The sequence below is a fragment of the Anguilla rostrata genome, chromosome 9 (genome assembly GCF_018555375.3).
Source record: "Anguilla rostrata isolate EN2019 chromosome 9, ASM1855537v3, whole genome shotgun sequence".
In the NCBI taxonomy this organism is placed as follows: Eukaryota; Metazoa; Chordata; class Actinopteri; order Anguilliformes; family Anguillidae; genus Anguilla; species Anguilla rostrata.
The window spans coordinates 43,088,851-43,111,863 of record NC_057941.1 but is presented as its reverse complement, the minus strand read 5'-3'; the positions used below and the strand labels follow the sequence as shown (position 1 = coordinate 43,111,863).

The 23,013-nt window shown below is 49.9% G+C and overlaps 1 protein-coding gene across 3 annotated transcripts in view; it reads left to right on the top strand.

The window, feature by feature from the left end:
- abr (ABR activator of RhoGEF and GTPase) overlaps nucleotides 1-23,013 on the top strand; it is a 173,125-nt gene that overhangs the window by 63,402 nt on the left and 86,710 nt on the right. For all 3 annotated transcript variants that reach the window (XM_064352279.1, XM_064352278.1, XM_064352280.1), the window contains exons 3-4: nucleotides 12,797-12,895; nucleotides 19,146-19,331. In XM_064352279.1, coding sequence (XP_064208349.1) covers nucleotides 12,797-12,895; nucleotides 19,146-19,331 — 285 coding nt within the window. The remainder of the gene's footprint in view (nucleotides 1-12,796; nucleotides 12,896-19,145; nucleotides 19,332-23,013) is intronic.

Genomic DNA, 23,013 nt, shown 5'->3' with positions numbered 1-23,013 from the left:
CGCCGTAGGACGGACGGCCTTGTTTTAAAAGGAGCAACAACAACAACAACAAAAAAAAAGTGCGCTACCCGCTTGTCTCGCGCCTGTTGTGGGGAAAAAAAGAAGAAATGAGGAAACTGTCTCGAAGTCGTTGTGTGTTTCTCTCCGTGACACGCAAGAGTCCGTTTCCCTCTTTCTAGAGCCGAAAATAGCCAGAGAGCTGTGCCAGGGTGTGTTAATCTTCTCTCAATCTGCGTAAGAGGCGTTGTGAGTGTTTGTAGGACAATAGACTCCAGACTAGCCTGAGAGAGACGGCCATGGTTTCCTTGCTGATGCTAATGCTAATGGTTATTTTATGTGTGTGTGTTCGTACGCACACACACACACACACACACACACATACTGTACACACACACAGACACACATACTGATTTGTATGCTTTTCTAGCGTCTTAAAGTACGGAGGGTGTACAGTGTCCTTCGGGTATTCTAACATTGCCAAACCTGTAATTCTTAAATTGCATTTGAGCTTTTAAAGCTCCCGATGGTCGTGTGTGTCTGTGGAGCAGTGTAGTGGAATGCTACTTTGAGCCCCTCCCCTTAGCACAACACACACTTCCCTGTTTGCCACACACTCTTCCAGTAAAGGGCTGTAAGAGGGTGGGAGTTGGGGGGGGGGGCGGGGTCCTGGGGGGGGGTGGGTAGTGCTTTCAGAGCCTGAAGTGGAAATTCAGGCTTTCCCATACCACGCACCGACCCCCCCCCCACCCCGTATCCCATGCAAACATTCATTAGAGGCATCTCACACAGGAAGTGGGGGGATGCAGCGTGTCATTATTTGTAAGCGCTTGAGCTGTCGTCTTGCTCGTCCTGGCTGTTCCAGTCGCCAGCGTTGTCGGATGGAGTTGAGAGCAGCCCAGAGGTGGTCGAATTGAGAGCTGTTATAGATATAACACAGTCTTTTGAAGTAAAGCCAAAGACAAGAAAATCTAATTAAAAATGAAAAATAGTTTTATCAGCTATCATCTGTACAAATGAAACCGTAAATAACAATTTGGCATGCGGTGTTGAAAATGAAAGAAAAAAAAAAGTACATTGAATTTCACGCAGGGATGGTTCTTAAACTGCTATCTTTGGCAGCCAAACCCCAGAGAGGAAATGATCTACTTCGCAGTGGACCCTATTGGCTGTCTCTTCAAGAGTAATGGCCACTTTAGCCAATGATGTTTTCACATTGTGTGTAGGCTGCCAAGTGCGGGCAGCAGAAAACAGTGTGAATTGCTCCTGTGAAAAGCTGTCACGGTGACGGATACCCAGCGAGCAAAAGCCAGAATCTAGACGTCTAGAGGGGCGGTAATCTAGGCTGAGAGACGTTTTGACACGAACGGACGAGGCTAAGCACGATACAGCTCCGGGTTTACTCGCATATAGCCTGGCTGCATCCTGGTCGGCTGTAAAACTTTCTCTTTTCAAATAAACGTTGCTGGGTGTTCACCTGAACGCCTGGACAGTGCTTCACTGACTTTGCACCGACTTTTCACCAGAAAGCGTTCACTGGGTGTTTTCTGTGGCCGCACTTAAGCAGGCAATCAAAGGTTGTCCATTTTAGCCTGTTATCACGCCACTATCTCTTATGATGTTATTGCTGTTACAGCCATGTTAAATGTACCCTGTACTTTACCTAGACTCATGGGGCAGTTAGAGGGGGTAGCTAGCATGGAGGGGGGGTTTCTGGGTCTCTTCTCAGGCTCGGTGCTCTTTCTCTGCGATGCCCTGTTGTAGGTGCAGTCGTGCTTGTTTAGAAACCCGGGACGTTATGACGTCTGCGTCCGTGCGCGTTCACTTCCTGTGCAACCTTATCTCATCCTGCAGTCGTAAAGGCTGGCGGTCTGCTCCAGCCAGTCCCCGTCGGCAGCGCCGGGGGGCTAGCGCACGCTGCCCCAGCCTAGCGGGATTACGCGGGCGCTGAAGGTCCACCGCGGGCGTCCGCGGAGATGCCCGACCCGGCGGAGGCGCGGGAGCTCCTGTAATTTACGGCTCCGCAGAGCGGCGGGGGTTGGGTGGGGGGGGAACCTCCCTGGCGGCAGGTCCTGAGCGCGCTCAGAAGAGAGCAGGCTCTGCTTCCACGGGAGGGGAAAGCGCTCCGAGGAAGTGGCCGCTCGCTCGCCCGCCCGCCCGCCTGCCCGCCCGCTCGCTCGCCTGCCGAGGAGCCGTTTGGACGAGGGCCGGCCGCCAGAGCTCACGGCTCGATGATGACTCAGGAAGCCGGCGTGGCAGGAGGCGGGGCCTCTGCTGCCTGAGCGTGAGCCGGCCAGTGTGGGAGAGCGGGGCTGTGTGTGTGTGTGTGTGCGTGCGTGTGTGAGCGTGTGCGCTCGTAATCTTAGGCGTCTGTGAGTGCAGTGCAGCTACGTGGAGTTGAAACGCACAGCTAAGCTAACTGTCTGTGCCTGTGCGTGTAATAGAGAAGGGGGGAGGGAGAGAAAAAGAGAGAGAGAGACTGAGAGAGAGAGAGAGAGAGAGAGAGAGAGAACACCAGAGCACACAGCTGTGCTCCAGAGAGACCCGCGGGGCTGTTGCCGGGGCCGTTGCCGGGGCTGCTCTGACGGACAGGCTGATGTGTCGCGGCAGGCCCGGGGAAGTGTGAGAAGGCGAGATCGGAACCCGCTCGCGATCATGGACGAGGAGGACGAGGTCATAGGCTTTCTGGACAGGGTCCTGGACGACGAGGACATTTTTGACAGCGGGGAGCTGGACTTGGAAAGTCCCCTGATGCCGGAGGAAAGCGCTCCCAACCACAGGCCCTTTAAGGTGAGAACGACCAGTGCGTAGGAGACGGGACAGGGAGAGAGAGAGAGCACGAGAGAGAGAGGTAGAGAGAGAGAGAAAAAGAAAGCCCGCTACAAAGAGGAGAAACTCTCCACCGCTCACCATCTTAACTGCCGTGGCTTTGGTCGTTTCACAGAGCTAAAAATAGCGCAGTGGAAAGTATTAAAACTCTTTTTTTTACGATGTGGCGCGGCTCTGCGTGGCAGGTTTTTTTCGCTCTCTCGCGGGTCCGCGCGTCTCTAGCCGAAGTCCAGCGGCTGCAAATCGCGGTCCTTGGAAAAGATGAGCGCGAGTTTTCGCGACGAACTTCTGCCGTACTCTTTTTCGTCTAAGTCAGCGGCTGCTTCAGACGCCCCGCTCTCTCTGACGGAGGAGGTCTTAAACCTCCCCCCCACCCCCTTCCCAAAAAACTGTGATTTTCTCAGAAGCTTTTTGCCTGAAGGAGAAAAAGCAGAAAGCGTCTGCCGTCGTCTGCGATTGGTTGAGACGGCGTGTTGCGTGGTGGAGATCCGACCGGGGCTGTCTTGCTGATAAGATACGCAGGCTTTTTTTGGCCTCGCTTTTATGGGGGGGTGTTAATCACAAGGATGAATCATAAATGTTAGAGGGGGGCTGTCACACCCACTCACCTCCCCCACCCCCCCTCTGCTTTCAGTGGTGCTGGTTTGAGAGATGGTGGTTGCACCTCTGCACCTTGAACTAATGCACTTGTTGTACGTCGCTCTGGATAAGAGCGTCTGCTAAATGCCTGTAATGTAATGCAATGTAATGTGGGTGTGCATGATGAAACACCCTTCAAACTGGAAGGGGGGGGGGGTGTTGTGGTTTGGGGAGGGGTTACAACCTGCCGTAAGTCTTTCAGTCCCAGAGTTCCTGGCGGTTCCTGACCTTCATCTTCCACACTGCACTCACTGCTCAGGCGAGGGTCTGCTGGTCTCACGTCCAGTGGCAGAGAGCAGGCTGTCTGTGGAGCTATTTTGAAGGCAGAAACTACAGAGGACAGTGGTTCACACGCAGCCTGTGTGTTTTCCGCAGTCGTAATTAACCTGAGGTTTACTTGGCGTCGGGCTCAAAGCCGCGTTGATCATTCGCAGACCCGGAACCTCCGCGCCAGCTGTTCTTTGACCGGGTTTAATGACCATCTGCATTCACTCGTGTGCCGCCTGACGGCCGCCGCGTAGCAGCTAGCCTAGCGTCGGGAGCGAGGCCTGTTTGCGAATCAGTTCAAAAGGACTTCACGGATTCAGCGGCCGAAAACATGGGGACACTTCCTGAAACAGACAATTGTGTCCCCCCTACGTTTCCTGGCCAAATCCTGAGATATTATTGTGAAACGCGAGAACAATGGCTTGAATCGTTATTTACCGTTTAGCACGCTAGCAGACGCTATTCGCCGCCGAAACAAAGGCTGGCTTCGGTTTACCTGTTAGCATGTTTATTGTCGTGCGGCGAGACTTCTGGCTGCCGAGCTGGTGGCTGCCAGTGACTCATTGACAGATGCTGTAAGTGCACTTAGGCAGTTTTACAACCGAAAGCAAAACGCCAACCGTTGGCTCTGAGATGTCATGTGATCCGGGGGAACTTAATCACCATGGAAATGCTGTACATCATCATCATCATCATAGAACATTCGCTGTGCCTCTTATTATGATGTCATAATGGCCCCCTTTGTACACGCGTATCCTTCAGTGTGGGCCTGAAATCCTGAAAGTGAAATGAGTTTGAGAAACTACTCGCATAACATTTTGGTCTACCCAGAAGTACCCATAAATTTAGTGTAGTGTGCTGTGTAATGATTTAGCCTTGTCTTATCAGCATTACCAGAGTTATTATTTCAACTCCCTGAAACAATGCCATTGTTTTTGTCTTTTTCCTGAGAGTCTCACTTGATAAGGAGCTTATTATGACCAAATAAAACAGTGTGATTAGGACATGAAAGAGTTGCACTGATTTTAGGCTAGATTGTTAGGACAGCATGGAGCTTACATTGTATTTAGCCCTGGCAAATAGCTCTGTTGGTACTTCTGTTTATCTTAATTTGCACACAATGTTGTTTCTCAAACCTGTCATTAAGCTTACAGATCTCTGTGAAAGCTAATATTCAGAAAATAAAAAGCAAATTTCGTCATTTTTTCAGTTTACTTGATATATATATATAATCAGAGTGGTGACTACATTGTCCTATAGATGTTCTGTTTTATTTTATTATTTTATTTAGTTTTATTTATTTACTTGATTGTTTTGTGCCTTTAGAGATTTGGAGACACCAGGAAAAGCTTTAGTCTAACCTTGAGATGTTTCTGAGGATATTCAACTTCTTTTGAAACTCCTGTACCGAGCCTCTGGGCTGGCATAAATGCTGCATTCATTCAAGTTCATGTAAGTTTCTGGAACAAAAATTTGTTCCAGACATCATGTTTCCTGAGGCCTCTTTTGTAAAGGTTGGCGATATGGTTGTTTGAATAGACCGTAGACCTCCTTTATACAGGCCAGGTGTTGTATCTGAACGATAAGGCGGCCGGACCTGATATTTAAAGTTGTGCCCTACTGGTCTGAATGCAATCCAGTCCTTGGTATTGAAAAGAAACGCTGTTTTGTTTAATGTTAGTCATCGGGCCTGATGTTTGAAGGCCGGCGTTGTGCTCGTATGAAAGGGCTCTTGACTCAGAAGGTGGGAACGGTGAGCTCAGGCCGCTGGCAGGGCGGGTGTGTCCGCGCTCGTCCGGCTCTGTCAGAGCGCCAACACTTTCGCCCAGCCTGAGCAAACACAGGGTCCACAGAGCACGGCTTGTTTGGCGCGCCAGTTGTTGTTGGAACAGTAGTGCTCACAGTAGCACAGGCGTAACCCTGTGTTTGGAACAGCAGTGTTTACAACTGCACAGGCGTAGCTCTGTGTTTGGAACAGTAGTGCTCAAAGCTGCACAGGCGTAGTTCTGTGTTTGGAGCAGTAGTGGTCACAGCTGCACAGGCGTAGTTCTGTGTTTGGAACAGTAGTACTCAAAGCTGCACAGGCGTAGTTCTGTGTTTGGAACAGTAGTGGTCACAGCTGCACAGGCGTAGTTCTGTGTTTGGAGCAGTAGTGGTCACAGCTGCACAGGCGTAGTTCTGTGTTTGGAGCAGTAGTGGTCACAGCTGCACAGGCGTAGTTCTGTGTTTGGAACAGTAGTACTCGAAGCTGCACAGGCGTAGTTCTGTGTTTGGAACAGTAGTGCTCACAGCTGCACAGGCGTAGTTCTGTGTTTGGAACAGTAGTGGTCACAGCTGCACAGGCGTAGTTCTGTGTTTGGAACAGTAGTGTTCACAACTGCACAGGCGTAGCCCTGTGTTTGGAGAGCTGCACAGAGCTCAACTGAAACACAATGAAAGAGCAAAACACAGGCTTTTCAAACTTTGTTCAACTGAATAACGGTATTATCAAAGACAAGACTTCTTATTATTCCTGTCAGCTGGATTTGACCATCATAATTGTTTTGCCTAACATGGGAAATAAAATATAGATGTACAAACGTATATGTGCACATGCGCACACGCACACATGTGCACGCATACCTACGCCTTCCTTAGATCACACGGTGCTGTGCGTGCCTGGCTTATCTCCGCTCCCAGCTCCGCGGCGAAGAGGAAAGTGGGAGGGAGCGGAAGGGAAGCCCCGCCCCTGCGGTATTGTTTCCGCTGCCACGGAAACGGCGCCGTGCCGGCCAATGGGAGGCTGGCCCTGGTAGCTGGTGCAGGCTGAGGTCCGGGAAGCCAGGCCGAGCCTCTGCACATCTGCACGCATGCCATTCACACGTGGTCGCACCATCTGAATAGGGCTCTGCCCTTAACCTCCTTCACAGTGCAGAATCAATGCCCAAACCATATTCTCAAATAGCAACACAATCGGGAGGGTTTCTGTGGGTAGCGAATTCCGTTACTCACTCACAATCGAAGCGCAGTGATTCCTTACTGTGTAGGAGGACGCCTCTGCTACTGTGCGTTCTCCCAAATCAACGAGGGACACCACAGCGATGGGATGACCCATTAAATGATTGGTCCCTCCAAAGTATGCAACACATGAAAATAAAACTTGTTCAAAAAATGTAACATGCAATTATGCAATTCCAAAATACTGAAAACTAAATGGCTAAATGAGTGGAGATTATGGGGCCTGAGGTGTTTTTCTGCTGTGGCTCCACATTTCTGTTCACAGAACAGCACACAGCACAGAGCATTTATTGTTTGCAAAGAGGAAATAAATCCTGCGGCTTCCTATACAAATATACCAAAACATGCACACTCCGTACGGGAGCTGCAGTAGGCCGTTTACCCTGTTTCTACACATGCACACACTGTACGGGAGCTGCAGTAGGCCATTTACTCTCTGCACATGCACACTCCTTACGGGAGCTGCAGTAGGCCGTTTACCCTGTTTCTACACATGCACACACTGTACGGGAGCTGCAGTAGGCCATTTACTCTCTGCACATGCACACTCCTTACGGACTGCAGTAGGCCGTTTACTCTGTTTCTGCACAAGCACACACTGTACGGGAGCTGCAGTAGGCCATTTACCCTGTTTCTGCACATCCACACACTGTACGGGTACTGCAGTAGGCCGTGTACTCTCTGATTCTGCACATGCACACTGTACGAGTACTGCAGTAGGCCGTGTACTCTCTGATTCTGCACATGCACACTGTACGAGTACCGCAGTAGGCCGTGTACTCTCTGCTTCTGCACATTCACACACCGTACTGGTACTGCAGTAGGCCGTATACTCTCTGCTTCTGCACATGCACACACCGTACGAGTACTGCAGTAGGCCGTGTACTCTCTGATTCTGCACATGCACACTGTACGAGTACCGCAGTAGGCCGTGTACTCTCTGCTTCTGCACATTCACACACCGTACTGGTACTGCAGTAGGCCGTATACTCTCTGCTTCTGCACATGCACACACCGTACGGGTACTGCAGTAGGCCGTATACTCTCTGCTTCTGCACATGCACACACCGTACGGGTACTGCAGTAGGCCGTGTACTCTCTGATTCTGCACATGCACACTGTATGGGTACTGCAGTAGGCCGTATACTCTCTGATTCTGCACATTCACACACCGCACGGGTACTGCAGTAGGCCGTGTACTCTCTGCGTCTGCACATGCACACCATATGGGTACTGCAGTAGGCCGTGTACTCTCTGCTTCTGGGTTAGCGCTGTGGCTAGCGGACAGGCTTTTCCGTGCGCCATTAAACGGAGAGGCTCTGATCGTTCTCTTTAAGCTCACCTTCCCTGTTTAATCTGATCAGTGTTAAGAGCGTGACCTGTGGCGGGCGGCGGGTTCAGCGAGGCTGCGAGGCGGGCCCCTGGGCCCCTCCACGGGGCAGCTGTGCCACCCAGAGGTGGAGCTCTACCCACAGCCAGCGCCGAAGCTCCGGTCTCCGGTCTTCCGCGCGGTGCCCCCTTCTGCTTCCCAAGGATCAGCGGGCGGGGTCATGCATATTCAAACCCCCCCCCCCCCCCGTTTTTCCCCACGGAGCATCGGGCGCCGAGCGGGGAGGAGAGGGGCCGGAGACGCTCTCTCGCGGAGTGAATCGCTCATTAGCCCGCCATAGAGAGTTCCCTCATTAGGCTTCCTCTGAAAGAGACGCGCGCGCTTTAATCCCTTCCCCCCCGTGCTTAGCTTACGGATGTGCAGGAGAATGAGGGTTCCACCCGTTCGCTGAATGCCGTTCCGCTGTATGGCAGGAAGCAGGCTAATGCGCGGCTGGAGCCGCAAGCTGCTTACCCCCGTGAAGCACAGCTGGTGCTCCTTTCAGTGGCCTGTTACCATAGCTACACCATAGCACAAGACAGCCCAGTGCATGCTGGTGCTGGCCCAGACTGGGGGCATTACCCGGACTTTGCTGTACAGCAGTACAGGCTTGAGATTTTACCTACAAAGTACAGTAATCTTAATTCCATCCCCGTTGTTTGTGTTGGTCAAAGATGGTGGCATGTGTCTTCTTCTCTATATTGATTTCCACTCTTTGTAGTCCTGAATGGAAGGGGTGTAGTTACACAGCTGGCCAACTCTGCCCCAAAATGGCCTGTAATGTGGCCAGCACCAGTAACGCAGCGGAGCAACTCAGTGGAAAACGGTGTGAACTGTAGCAGTCAGAGCCGGACCTCCCAGAGGACCCTGTTACAGGTTCCTGTGCTGTGTATGCGTGACAGGTGTGCTCTTAAGCGCAGGTTCCTGTGCTGTGTATGTTTGGCGGGTGTTCTCTTAAGCGCAGGTTCCTGTGCTGTGTATGTGTGGCGGGTGTGCTCTTAAGCGCAGGTTCCTGTGCTGTGTATGTGACAGGTTCCTGTGCTGTGTATGTGTGGCAGGTGTGCTCTTAAGCGCAGGTTCCTGTGCTGTGTATGTGTGGCGGGTGTGCTCTTAAGCGCAGGGTTCCTGTGCTGTGTATGTGTGACAGGTGTGCTCTTAAGCGCAGGTTCCTGTGCTGTGTATGTGTGGTGGGTGTGCTCTTAAGCGCAGGTTCCTGTGCTGTGTATGTGTGGCGGGTGTTCTCTTAAGCGCAGGTTCCTGTGCTGTGTATGTGTGGTGGGTGTGCTCTTAAGCGCAGGTTCCTGTGCTGTGTATGTGTGGCGGGTGTTCTCTTAAGCGCAGGTTCCTGTGCTGTGTATGTGTGGCGGGTGTGCTCTTAAGCGCAGGGTTCCTGTGCTGTGTATGTGTGGCGAGTGTGCTCTTAAGCGCAGGGTTCCTGTGCTGTGTATGTGTGGCGGGTGTGCTCTTAAGCGCAGGGTTCCTGTGCTGTGTATGTGTGGTGGGTGTGCTCTTAAGCGCAGGGTTCCTGTGCTGTGTATGTGTGATGGGTGTGGTCTTAAGCGCAGGGTTCCTGTGCTGTGTATGTGTGGCGGGTGTTCTCTTAAGCGCAGGTTCCTGTGCTGTGTATGTGTGGCGGGTGTGCTCTTAAGCGCAGGGTTCCTGTGCTGTGTATGTGTGGCAGGTGTGCTCTTAAGCGCAGGGTTCCTGTGCTGTGTATGTTTGGCGGGTGTTCTCTTAAGCGCAGGTTCCTGTGCTGTGTATGTGTGGCGGGTGTGCTCTTAAGCGCAGGGTTCCTGTGCTGTGTATGTGACAGGTTCCTGTGCTGTGTATGTGTGGCCGGTGTGCTCTTAAGCGCAGGGTTCCTGTGCTGTGTATGTGTGACAGGTGTGCTCTTAAGCGCAGGTTCCTGTGCTGTGTATGCGTGACAGGTGTGCTCTTAAGCGCAGGTTCCTGTGCTGTGTATGTGTGGTGGGTGTGCTCTTAAGCGCAGGTTCCTGTGCTGTGTATGTGTGGCGGGTGTGCTCTTAAGCGCAGGTTCCTGTGCTGTGTATGTGTGGCGGGTGTGCTCTTAAGTGCAGGGTTCCTGTGCTGTGTATGCGTGACAGGTGTGGTCTTACGCGCAGGTTCCTGTGCTGTGTATGTGACAGGTTCCTGTGCTGTGTATGTGTGGCGGGTGTGCTCTTAAGCGCAGGTTCCTGTGCTGTGTATGTGACAGGTTCCTGTGCTGTGTATGTGTGGCGGGTGTGCTCTTAAGCGCAGGTTCCTGTGCTGTGTATGTGACAGGTTCCTGTGCTGTGTATGTGTGGCGGGTGTGCTCTTAAGCGCAGGTTCCTGTGCTGTGTATGTGACAGGTTCCTGTGCTGTGTATGTGTGGCGGGTGTGCTCTTAAGCGCAGGTTCCTGTGCTGTGTATGTGTGGCGGGTGTGCTCTTAAGCGCAGGTTCCTGTGCTGTGTATGTGTGGCGGGTGTGCTCTTAAGCGCAGGTTCCTGTGCTGTGTATGTGTGGCGGGTGTGCTCTTAAGCGCAGGTTCCTGTGCTGTGTATGTGTGGCGGGTGTGCTCTTAAGCGCAGGTTCCTGTGCTGTGTATGTGTGGTGGGTGTGCTCTTAAGCGCAGGTTCCTGTGCTGTGTATGTGTGGCAGGTGTGCTCTTAAGCGCAACACACCCCGCAACTGCGGACCTTAAAGCAACGTCCAAAACTAAGACACAAATAAATATTAACCTACAATAATCAGACAATTTATCGGGAAATAATTAATAGAGTAATTAATTATCCCGGACGAGCCCCCAATTTTGTTACGTCCCCGTTGTGGTCTAGGGGTACAGGGGAGTAACAAAATGACTGATTATTAAAGATTAAAGTTTATTTACACAATTATCTATACAGTGAACAAACAGGAGGGGAAACACTGGGCGGTACCAAACAAAAGAAGATAACCAAAACAGAAATATAAGCTATTAACAATTCTAGAAATAAAAGAAACTAACTAACTGAAACCCGAAAATCTTCCGAATCTAACTAACTACTCTAACTATTCTAAACTGAACAAAAACATACAAGGGTGGTACACGCCCGTATCTATATATATACACAAGTGAAACTAACAGTGACAGTGAAAAAAACAAACACCTACTTAAATCCCACTCCCAATATATATATATACAAAACCAGCAACCAAACCAAAGACGCAAATCCAAACTCAAAGTCTTTTCAGAAATTCGATCGTTTACACAAGTCAACAAATAGCACTAAGTCACACGAGTATTCAGAAGTGAACGAACATTCAAATCCAAGACGCACCGAGGTGTAACTGACAAGGTTAGGTTTTTATAGGTGTGGGTCTGTTCCTCATTGGCCGCCAGGCAGGTCCGCAGAAGAGGATTGGGGGGGAAACGGCGCACTCTTCCTTCTTCTTCACCAATGGGGGAGTGACCCGTAGCAGACCTCACGGAATAATGAGACCGACAGAAACAAAAAACAAACCTGGCACGTAACAGCTCTGAAGCGCAGGGTTCCTGGGCTGTGTATGTGTGGCGGGTGTGCTCTTAAGCGCAGGTTCCTGTGCTGTGTATGTGTGGTGGGTGTGCTCTTAAGCGCAGGTTCCTGTGCTGTGTATGTGTGGCGGGTGTGCTCTTAAGCGCAGGTTCCTGTGCTGTGTATGTGTGGTGGGTGTGCTCTTAAGCGCAGGGTTCCTGTGCTGTGTATGTGTGGTGGGTGTGCTCTTAAGCGCAGGTTCCTGTGCTGTGTATGTGTGGTGGGTGTTCTCTTAAGCGCAGGTTCCTGTGCTGTGTATGTGTGGCGGGTGTTCTCTTAAGCGCAGGTTCCTGTGCTGTGTATGTGTGGCAGGTGTGCTCTTAAGCGCAGGGTTCCTGTGCTGTGTATGTGTGGCGGGTGTGCTCTTAAGCGCAGGGTTCCTGTGCTGTGTATGTGTGGCGGGTGTGCTCTTAAGCGCAGGTTCCTGTGCTGTGTATGTGTGGTGGGTGTGCTCTTAAGCGCAGGTTCCTGTGCTGTGTATGTGTGGCGGGTGTGCTCTTAAGCGCAGGTTCCTGTGCTGTGTATGTGTGGTGGGTGTGCTCTTAAGCGCAGGGTTCCTGTGCTGTGTATGTGTGGCGGGTGTTCTCTTAAGCGCAGGTTCCTGTGCTGTGTATGTGTGGCGGGTGTGCTCTTAAGCGCAGGGTTCCTGTGCTGTGTATGTTTGGCGGGTGTTCTCTTAAGCGCAGGTTCCTGTGCTGTGTATGTGTGGCGGGTGTGCTCTTAAGCGCAGGGTTCCTGTGCTGTGTATGTGTGGCGGGTGTGCTCTTAAGCGCAGGGTTCCTGTGCTGTGTATGTGTGGCGGGTGTGCTCTTAAGCGCAGGTTCCTGTGCTGTGTATGTGACAGGTTCCTGTGCTGTGTATGTGTGGCGGGTGTGCTCTTAAGCGCAGGTTCCTGTGCTGTGTATGTGACAGGTTCCTGTGCTGTGTATGTGTGGTGGGTGTGCTCTTAAGCGCAGGGTTCCTGTGCTGTGTATGCGTGGCGGGTGTGCTCTTGAGCGCAGGTTCCTGTGCTGTGTATGTGTGGCGGGTTTGCTCTTAAGCGCAGGGTTCCTGTGCTGTATATGTGTGGCGAGTGTGGTCTTACGCGCAGGCTACCGTGTTGTGCACGTGCAGGCACACTCTCTTATGCACGTGCCTGTGCCCCTCTCTCTCTCTCTCTCGCAGGGGGACAGTGAGAAAGGGCTGGAGATGAAGAAGCTGGTCCTCTCCGGGTTCCTGGCCAGCGAGGAGATCTACATCAACCAGCTGGACGCCCTGCTGCTGGTAAGCGCTCCACTGCCCTCCCGCACGCTCGCGCCGGGGTTTCCAAACGCATGCCGAACACACAGAAACGGGCGCAGCAGGTCACCGTGGGGTCCCACACGCAGGACACGGACCGCACGCGGCAGGCGTGCCAGACCTGCACGCAAAAGCACATAATGGCAGACCTGCCAACCTGCACGTATTTTGTGTACCAACCACGCAATTCTTGGTCAAAATACGCATGTACGAAATGCCAGCTGAAACTACACAAAAAAAAAAAATAAATAAAAAATAAATAATAATAATTAAAAAAAATATATATATAAAAAAAAATATATATATATATATATATATATTATTATTGTAATTTTATTACAGAAAACAATCAATCAGTACAAAACAATACCGTACATTTATTCGGTATTTAAACTACATTCCTCGGATTGAACCAGATGCTACGACCTTGTGCTTGTGGTTCTGTAACCCCTCCCCGACTCTCACTCACTCAACATCCACTGACACACAGCGGTACTTTTATTATCCACCGAGGCGTAACGCTGCATTGCTGAGGTAAAATGAGAAGTGAGAGAGTAATAATCAAGCACAAAAATGCGACCGTAAAGTTAACATATAAAACGTTAAAACATGTTCGGCAACTTTACGTGATGATGCATTTCACGAGGTATATCCTAAGGAGATAAATGTGTGTATGTAGTTAGCCGTAGTAGTAGCTCGCATACGATTTAGCCTCGTTACGAGACGGCTACGGTGTGAATAACTGATGGAATTATTTAGCTGCAGTAACTCAAACGCCACGGTGACTCCCTGTTCTAACTTTGAATCGCACACACTCTGTTATGTTACATTACAACATAAGTTTCTGTAAATACTTGAAAATGAAAACATATGTTACAATATACAAAATAAATTATTTCCATTTTTTTAAAATAATTGAATGCAATTCACTCATGCTTATCAGTTTGTATAAGCACACATATCATATAATGAAATATTAATCATGAAAAAAATGATTTTAAGCAGGTGTACTCAAACTTTTGACTTGCAAGTATATCATAATATAACTGTTGTGTGCAAAGCGAAGTGGTGCGAAAGCATGTGAACTAAGCATTACACTGACTATTTTGGTACTCAGAAGGTTGGCAGGTCCTGTAATGGGGATGGTATGACTCGGAGGAGGACACATCAGAGAGCTCTGCGGGTGTGTTTATTGTTTATTTCCTGCTTAGGGCCCTGTGGTCTGCTCTGCGGCGCGTTCGCTGCGCTGAGCTCAGGACGATGGCGAGCAGAATGGTTTCCTGTCGGTACAGGAGTGAGGCCGAGCCCCCGGCTTCAGCCTTTTCCTGCTTCCTCACCGCTCGGTGTTAAGCATGTGCTCGCCTTCACCTAATACCAAACGCCGACCGTATGTAAACGTTAGGTTTACGCGCAATGCCGCAAACTGAATTTACATTTACTCGTAAAACATTAGGTTTATGCACAAAACCATTTCCGTAACTTTGCGTTACAGATATTTTTTGTGTATTTTTTAATGGAAGGAGAATGGCATCTGTGCGTTTAGGACAAAGGTCATTGCGGTTCCGCAGTTTGAGCAGAGGACAAAGTCTTTTATGAGGTGTGCGAATTGCTTCCTACGTTAGCGGTGACGCGCAGGGAGTTGAGGGAGCCGTTTGCATGTTTATGGGCGGCGGTGAACGAATCCCTGTTTACGGGCGAATGATAAGTTATGGTTGGGGCGAAAGTGCCCCCGATGCTGGTCTGCGCAAGCTTTCGGTATAAAGTGCCATCAGCAGTCGTGCTGGTAGTCACTTAATATAGGAAGAGCTTGCGGAGAGAGGGGTTCTGATTGGCTAAGCAGCGAGGCCATGAAGATTAGCACATCTTTATGAGCCGCTGAAGTGCTGAGTCGGCCCTCGCAGACAGGATGTTGCTTTATGTGTTTAACTGACATCACGCGGGCCATTCGAACTGCAGTTTTTATACCGTATCTCTAGCTTTGCTGAGAGGGCTTCTGAAACTGCTCCTCCAGCAGATTTTATATTATATTCCCCTCTGGTGCTGATGCTTCCCCCCCCCCCCCAGCGTAGAGGTCGTCTCGTTTTCGGGTTGCGATAAGAAGCTGTGTCTGGAGCTGTTTGGTTGAAATGGCCCCCCCTGGGGCCCCTGGCCCCTGAGACAGAGCTGATCTGGGTCAGAATTGTGCTAACCACCCTTAGGCCCCTGCCAAAACCAGACAAAACAAGTCGTGATGGTACAATTTTACGGCTGCCAGAGAGAGTGGAGAAAATGAGAGGCCTGGCTGCTTTTACAGCCACACATTTGAAGGGCTAACATTAATAACACTAATTTATCATTCTGTTTGTGAAAAAAATCTGTTCTGAATGTCGGTGTAGAGTACAGTGTAGTTCTGCGATGTTCGGTGAAGCTAAAGAAAGGGAAAAAAAACACAATTACCTGCAGAGATGCAGCATGTTTAATCGACAGAAAGCTGCATCAGGCCCACCCCAATGTTCTCTGGCCCTTCTAGTGCATTCCGGAGGTGAGTTTCCGGTCTGTGAAAGCCTTTAGTTAGCCTGTTATGCTAAAATTACCCCACAACCCTGGTAGCAGGGGCCTCATCAAAAACACACTTGATGTGCGTATTTGCATCTTGCTCTCTGAAGGTGGCTGAGGACATGCCTCTGGTCCCTTGTGAGCTGGTCTAATTACACTTCCTTCGTGCTCCTCTCCACCGAGACCCAGGCAGATCAAAGCCGCAGCAGCAGGGCTGCCGTGACACCATCGCCATATTTAAAATAACTCTAGTGTAAGCAAAGCACCAGAACGCTCCCGGGTCTAGGAAATAGCCCTGCTCTCTTCGTGTTCTGTTCTTTTACCCCTGTGAAAAAGCTTATTTTATTAATCATTCTACCACACTTTTACATTGCTTCTTAATAGTTCCTATCACTTACAGCAAGGGGGGGAAAAGCATTTTGCTTGCATTTTCTCAAAATGGCTACCAATATAAAGGTTGCCTGGAAAAATCCATTTACGTTAGAATTCTTGTTATAAAGCTTCCACTCTTTTCACCTGGAACGGCTCGTCCTGCTGTTGATTTTGGAGGCTTTTTCAGGGGGGTTTTCCACCCTCAAAATACATTTTAATCAGCCCTTCCCTTGTCCTGTGGGTTGTTTCCTATTTCTGCTGGTAAGGCTGTACCGTTGCACAGGAAACGGTGACCTGAGCCAGAGTTCCCTCTCTTTCTGCAGCGTCGGAGGGCGGCGTTCTGCTCCTCAGTCACTTTCGCGGCAGGGTTAACGGCACGGGCACGTCCCGTGCGACAGATCGGCAGTGCAGCACATTTGGTTGCTCTTTTTTTTTAAAAAATTTTACGGCTGCAGAAGGTCCTGGGCGTGAGCTGGGTTTCTCCCCGCAAAAAAAAATAAATAAAATGCGCCAGAGCCTGTGACACATTGGGCCGTTCGCTCTTATAAATCCCCGTCGCGGCCGGACGCGCGATTGGCTGCGGGTTGTCGAGGAGACGGCCGAGCCGGCCAATGACGGGGGGGGATACGGCAGAGCTCTGCGGTGGGGAATATGGCTGTGGGTGACCTCTCGACGCGCACGGTGTAGCTGGAGCTTAATGAGTGCTTGTGGGCTTTAGGGAGCGAGCGCTCGACCGTAATCTCATTAAACAGCACGGCAGCAGTATAGGGTCCTGATTAGGGAACTTAGAAGAAAGAGTCAGAAGTTGCCGGTTCAGTGCCAAGGTTGGGCGCAGCATTTGCACTCTTCATTTAACCTGAGCGGTCACCCAGGCCAAGACAGCCAGGTCTCTGGATAAGGGTTCCTGCTAAGCAAAATTACCCTGTCACTTATTGAATGAAAGTAATGCCCTGTGATGATGTCATTAAAGGTAGGGAGGCTCATTTGAACCTGTCCTACTTCTCGCTCGGCACGGATGAGGGTTGCAGAGTTGGAGTAACCGGTTCAGGGGAGAGTGGAAATCGGGTTTGCGGGGGGGGGGGTGGATCGCGCTCCTCCTGCAGCGGTGTGCTGCCCAAGATAAATATTGGGGACCCAAGAGGCAGCTCTGAGGCATTTCCTCCACAGTAATGAATGGAGGTCTTTATCTGCCTGGTCTATGCTGGGGTCCTACGCCGGAACAGGCACTGCGATAGCCACCTGCATGCTCTGCTATGCTGCTAGTGATGTCATTTGGGATTGGCCATCCCACAGACAGCAGGTCTCACGGAAAGTCATGTTTGTGATGTAATTTCAAGCGTGACGTAAAAGTATAAAAGGGGTGAAAGCTCTGGTTCCTGATTCACATGGTGGACTTGCTCTCTGTCCCCTTTAATTCTTTGCTGTTGCTCCATTACTTTGGTTACAAAAGTTACATGACCCGTTGTCTAGTGTTCAGGAGGGTCAAGCTGACCTTTGGGAAGGCCCCGGCCTCACCCAGGACTACGGTAGTGTTCTGGCGCCATGGCAGAAGGACAGTGAATCACGCAGTGCCGCTCCATAGGCAGTTTATGGACAGGGCTATTAGCCTTTCCACCTGCGCGTTTAAAGGAGCAAGGCGTGGTTCGTCTTCCAGTCTGCGGAGGACTGCGGGTGATTAATCGCTGGGCTTGTACGGATGCAAATGTCTGATGTACTCTCCGGTCAGCTTTGCGCGATGCCGCCATTCGTCAAGTTTAGCTCCACCGCAGCCGTCTAATGTATATTTAATTTTTTGGACGCGCAGACACTACTGTCGAAACTGACCTATAAATCAAGTGCGCGAGCACGTACACAGAGCTATCGCAGGGTATTTTTTTTCCCCACGGGGTGCTGAGGAGTCTTGTTGTTGTTTTATCACTTGGGTTGCATTTGTTTTTTTTTGACTGTGTGCTACGGTGTGTTTGTGGGCAAACTAATTCAGTAAATAATATTTTTATGCTACGCAAACGATTGCGGCGTTCTCTCTGGCTTATCGCATGCTTCGCAGGACTGGGTTTTGATGGAGTCCTGAAATCTCCTGAGAAGCTGGCCATTCAAATTGAGGATTTGGTCTTAAATACAAAATGCATACACTCTGTTTTAGGTTGGGCTCATTCAAAGCCCAGCTAAAGAAAACCTTTTACTACAACATCACTTTTTTCATACTGCTTGTTAATCTTGCTTTTTGGTTACAATTTACAATTGGTCAAAAGGATTTTTGGAGGCCATTTTAGATGGCAGTTCTTATTATTATGCGTATCATCTATCGGAGTGGTACAGAAGTGTATGTTAATGGTGCTCTGTTTCTTTGTGTGTGTGAGACTCCTGAAGGACGCATCGCCCTTGAATGCCGGCAGCCCTCCTCTCTGGCTCAGACTTATCACCTCCAGGCTGATTGAGCTGGGCATTCTGACTTAATCAGCTGTCTTGCTTTGATCTCCGGGAGATGTTGCCAAGCAGCCCGGAGGGGGGCGGAGCTTAGCTCCCCCTCCCCCCCCCCCCTCCCCCCGCCTTCGCGCACAAAGAGGGCGAGCGGGACTGCCTGCTTAGGACGCGTTGAGTCATTCGCCACGTTGCCTTGCTGCCCGTCAGAAACGTTCAGAGGCTTTACGCTTGATTAATCCCCCTCTGAAAAAAGGTTCCATAAATACGTTCTCGTTTTGGGGACTTTCTCATTGCTGTAATGAAAGAAGTTATCGCTGGTGTTGCACGGTCAAACCGAAGAACATCGTGTCTTCTGAAATTTGTCTAATAAACGCAGTGTGTCGGAGTTGTCAATGATTAGCGGTCTTGATCGCTTCGGGTTCTTTGAAGCCTCAGGCGGAGATTAACTGTAGAGTTTCTTCTCCCTTACCTCATTCCAGAAATGTTTTGTAGGTACTTGGTTTTGGCTGAGATACAAAAGCAAGGTTTATGCCATTTTCTGTATTGCAATAGGGCTTCGAGAGTCAGAGTGTGGTTCCTTTTGACTATAAACCTCACGGAATGAGATTCCACAGCAAATATGAATTTTCCTTGCTGTGGGCTAGGGTGTTACCTGAGCATTTGCCCTGCAGCTGTTTTCTTCATAGGCTGCCTGTTGACGTTCTCTATAAAGCATGGTGCACATTTCCCGCTACATAGTTCACATTCAATTCTACCTGTTAGGTATGCGACTAATCGTCTTCCTAAGTGGCGCGTGGTTTCCCCTCCCGCGGCCAATCGGAGCTGTAGCCCTGTCCCGTTGCGCCCCGCCCTCTGACCGTTTCGTGACGGTGCCCGCTGACCCCGCCCACTTTTCCGCCCGCAGCCAATGAAGCCACTGAAGGCCACGGCGACCACGTCCCAGCCGGTCCTGACCATCCAGCAGATCGAGACCATCTTCTACAAGATCCAGGACATCTTCGAGATCCACAAGGAGTTCTACGACGCCCTCTACCCCCACATTCAGCAGTGGGACGACAAGGTGACCGTGGGCCACCTCTTCCAGAAGCTGGTGAGTGCCAGGGTGGTTCCGCCGGACCGCCCTCGTCGTAATTGGGTGGGGTTTTATTGGCGTCCTATTTCACGTCCTGCGGGCTTTCGGCCAAAGTACAAGTGGCACTGAGCAGAGGGCTATCGGGCCTGGTCTTACACCCAGAATGCTGTGTGCTGGTATCCTGCTCTTCTGTCTCTGACCTCCACCATTGTGTGTGATAATGGATGCAATTAAAGCAACGTAAACTAAGAGGTAAAGAGTGCTTGGTAGGGGATCTCCAGAAGATGGTTTGCATTCAGTCTTTTCTGCGATGGAAGAATCCGTTCGCAGGGAGTCGCAGTGCGGACGGGCTGTATGTCCTGTGACTGCTGAGGTTTCGTTTTCGGGCCAAACTCTCCCTCTTCTCTCTTTAGCTACCCCCGTAGGGGAGGGAATCTGTTTAGGCGGCTAATGCGCGGTTCTCGCTGAAATAAGTAATGCGTTTGGTGCTGAAGCGCTCATTAAACAAGGTCAAGTACGCGGGGGACAAATCGGAGCGCAGGTGCGTTGGCGTTCGGCCTCGTGACGCCGCGGTGCACAGTGGCCCCAGTTGGCATGCGGGACGCCCCCCCCCCCCCTGAGGGCTCATCCGCAGTCGCGCGGCGTCCCGCGGCGGCCGATCCGGGCCGCTAATCGCCCCCCCCCCCGTGACAGCTCTGCGTTTCGGCGCGGCTCGGGAGCGTACGCGCCCGCCGTCCCAAACGACCCGCCGCGGCGCCCTCCGTCTGAGGCACAGCTCTGGGGAGCTTAGCCTGCTGCGATTAGGGGGCCCTGACTGGCGACCGCAAGAGGTTTGCAGGTTCAAATCCCAGCCGAACGCCCTTGAGCAAGGAACTTAATCTTAGTTGCCTCAGTAACCGGCCGACCATACAAATGGCTGAAGTGGGTCATGTGCCAAACGTAAGCTGCCGTATATGCAAATTGAATAATTAAGACCTGATAGTATGTGACTCGGCATAAAACTCAGGATTAATCTGCATTACAACTAGGATAGGTTTTATGTCATGAACTGTTGTGAAAATGGATTGTTGCAAGCTTACAGGTCTTAGAATTACTGCGTCTAGAACTTGACTATGCAGTTAGGGAAAGTTTCACCCACTAACAAGTACACTGCAAGTTTGTGTGACTGTATCCCTCGTACTACTGCACTCTATAGTGTTCTTCACTTCATGTTCTGAATAGAGTTGCCTCTGCAGCATTTGCTTATTATCACAGTTGTTGCTATGCATAATGAGGCAGTTAAGCGCTCTGATTAGATAATGATGCATATATATGTGTGGTGATAGGGTAAGTACCAGTGTGATGCTGGCCCTAATCAGTGCACCTGCTGTTAAACAAAAGCAGAGTGATATACCCCCCTTATTGTGCATTGGTGCCTTGCCTCCGCATGTTTTAATGGGAAATCAGAGACCGGGCCCTATTGGCTGTATCGATGGATCATGCTCAGTGTAAAAATGCTGGATTTACTCTTGGCGGACTGTTTGGTTAGAGCTCTCGAAGTTTGAGTTCTGCAAGTTCTTAGCTGTTTGCCTTCCCCTAATCGCCCTTCTGTTTCTCTTTTCGGCTGTGCAAAGCGATGCGTTTCAGAGGCTGTGTTGCAGATCTGTGCTCGTCTGCTCTTTTCCAAATTGAATTTCTGCACGCGTTCCTGTAAATGGGATTAGGTCTCCTGTTTGCGCAGAGGCCGGCTCTGATTTTGGGGCAGACTGCATTAGCGCTATCCGAGCTCCGCGGTAATGGAGCGCGCGTTTTTAATCGGGCCGGGCACGGCGGCTGGCGAAAGGGTGGTGTCATAGCACTTCTGGTTTTTTGCGGGCAAGGCTAGACGACATCATCAACATGCTGTTACTGCAGGACGTGTGAAGTGGGTCTGTCAACTCTGAGGTGTCAAGTTACTGAAGATCTAGAGATAAAGTTTATTGATTCAGTGATGAAACAAGCTGGCACTGCACATGAGCCTCACAGTGAAATGAACAGACCTGGTGCATTAAGTGTAACACAGCAGTGTTTTTGCTGTTTATAACGTAGAATTCCTAAAATAATCCTACAAAACTAAGCAGGCAGATATGGCCTTGCCTGTGGACTTTTTAAAAAACATTTTTAATTTTTTTGGGCTTTTCAGCTTTAATGGACAGAACAGTGTAGAGAGACAGGAAGAACAGGGGAAGAGAGAGGGAGAGATGTGCGACAAAGGTCGCGCGGTTGGGATTCGAACCGCCGACGTCGTGGCTCGTAATGAGCATGTGGACAGTGCTATATAAATGCAATGTTTCATTCATTCATTCATTCATTCATTCATTCATTCATAACAGCTGACTCTCAGCCCATATGGATGCCCCTTGTGTTTCTTGAGCAGGTCAGACAGGTTAAGGTGGGCTTCAGGCCAGCACGGATGGTACAGGAGGTGGGCGGGGATTAATGGTGTGGGGCACGTGTCACGGCAGGAAGAGGCCAGGGGAACATGGACGGCGCATCTGGGTTCCTCACAGGGCAGAGATGTTTTGTCTGGTCGGCATGGAAACCAGGGCTTTGGTGCGGTCATAGAGACACTGCGCTCAGGGGCATCTTCACTCCAGAACTTCTCTCCTGTGTTGAAGGACATGGGGGTGTCGTTACATTTATCTCGTTCCTGTGCAAACTCCTGTTCATCACCCCTCAGGCAGGAGTCAGGACTGCCCAACACTGTTCCTGGAGATCTGTAGGTCTTCACTGCAAGCTTGGGGTGGGTGGTAAACAGTGTATAGGTAGAAATATACAAGTTGCTTGACAAAATTTTGGGAACACTGGGTAGAATTGCTTTGGAATAGAGTTTAATTTGTGTGAGGTAAGATAGTCAATACTGTTTCTTCTAACTTTTGATATCAATACTTAATACTTAATGGCAGGCCTAGATTTAGCCAGTTTTAATTAATGACTTATAGACAGTGCTTTGTGTGTGAGAGTGATTTGCCATTTTTGTACATTGAAAACGTATTTGTCATCAGATACCTATTTACTGAAGTAACATTGAAATGATAACGGGATCTTGCCAACAAATGTACCTTTATTTATTGCTAGCAAGCTAAAAGCTATTAAGAGAACAAACTAACTAGATATTAGCTAATTATATTATTTCTGCTAATTGTTTTTTCCTCAGTTAAATTTGCAAACGTGTCGCCTCTAAATTCTGAATCCCCAGGAAAAGGACAAATCATTCATGTGTTCCAGCATTTGGCATCTGCAGTTGGTCAGACCGCTCAGAAAGCTGAAGCTCTTCCATAATTTGGCAGCAGCATTTGACAGATTCATGTTTAATAAACAGCTTTTTTTTAAAAACCCAGCTCTGTAGTTTGGCACGCTTTTTAATGCAAATAATCAGTATAATAAAGTGGTTTTATTTATTTTGGCAGCTGGGCCAGTGGAAATGTCCCTGGGGAAAGTAGAACACTGATGAAAAAATAATTAATGTTCAACGCTGGATGAGATATTGTTCTCACCGTTTGCATCACTGTTTGTTAGCCCTTGCGGCTGTTAATTCAGACAACATCACTGAAAATAAAATGTGGGTGTGTGCTTCCCGTTTACATGAAAACAATAATGGTGAATTAATAATAACCTTATAGTTACCAGTAAACTCTTTTAGTCTTTTAGTCATTTTAAAGTATGTTCTGTTGAAATTAGG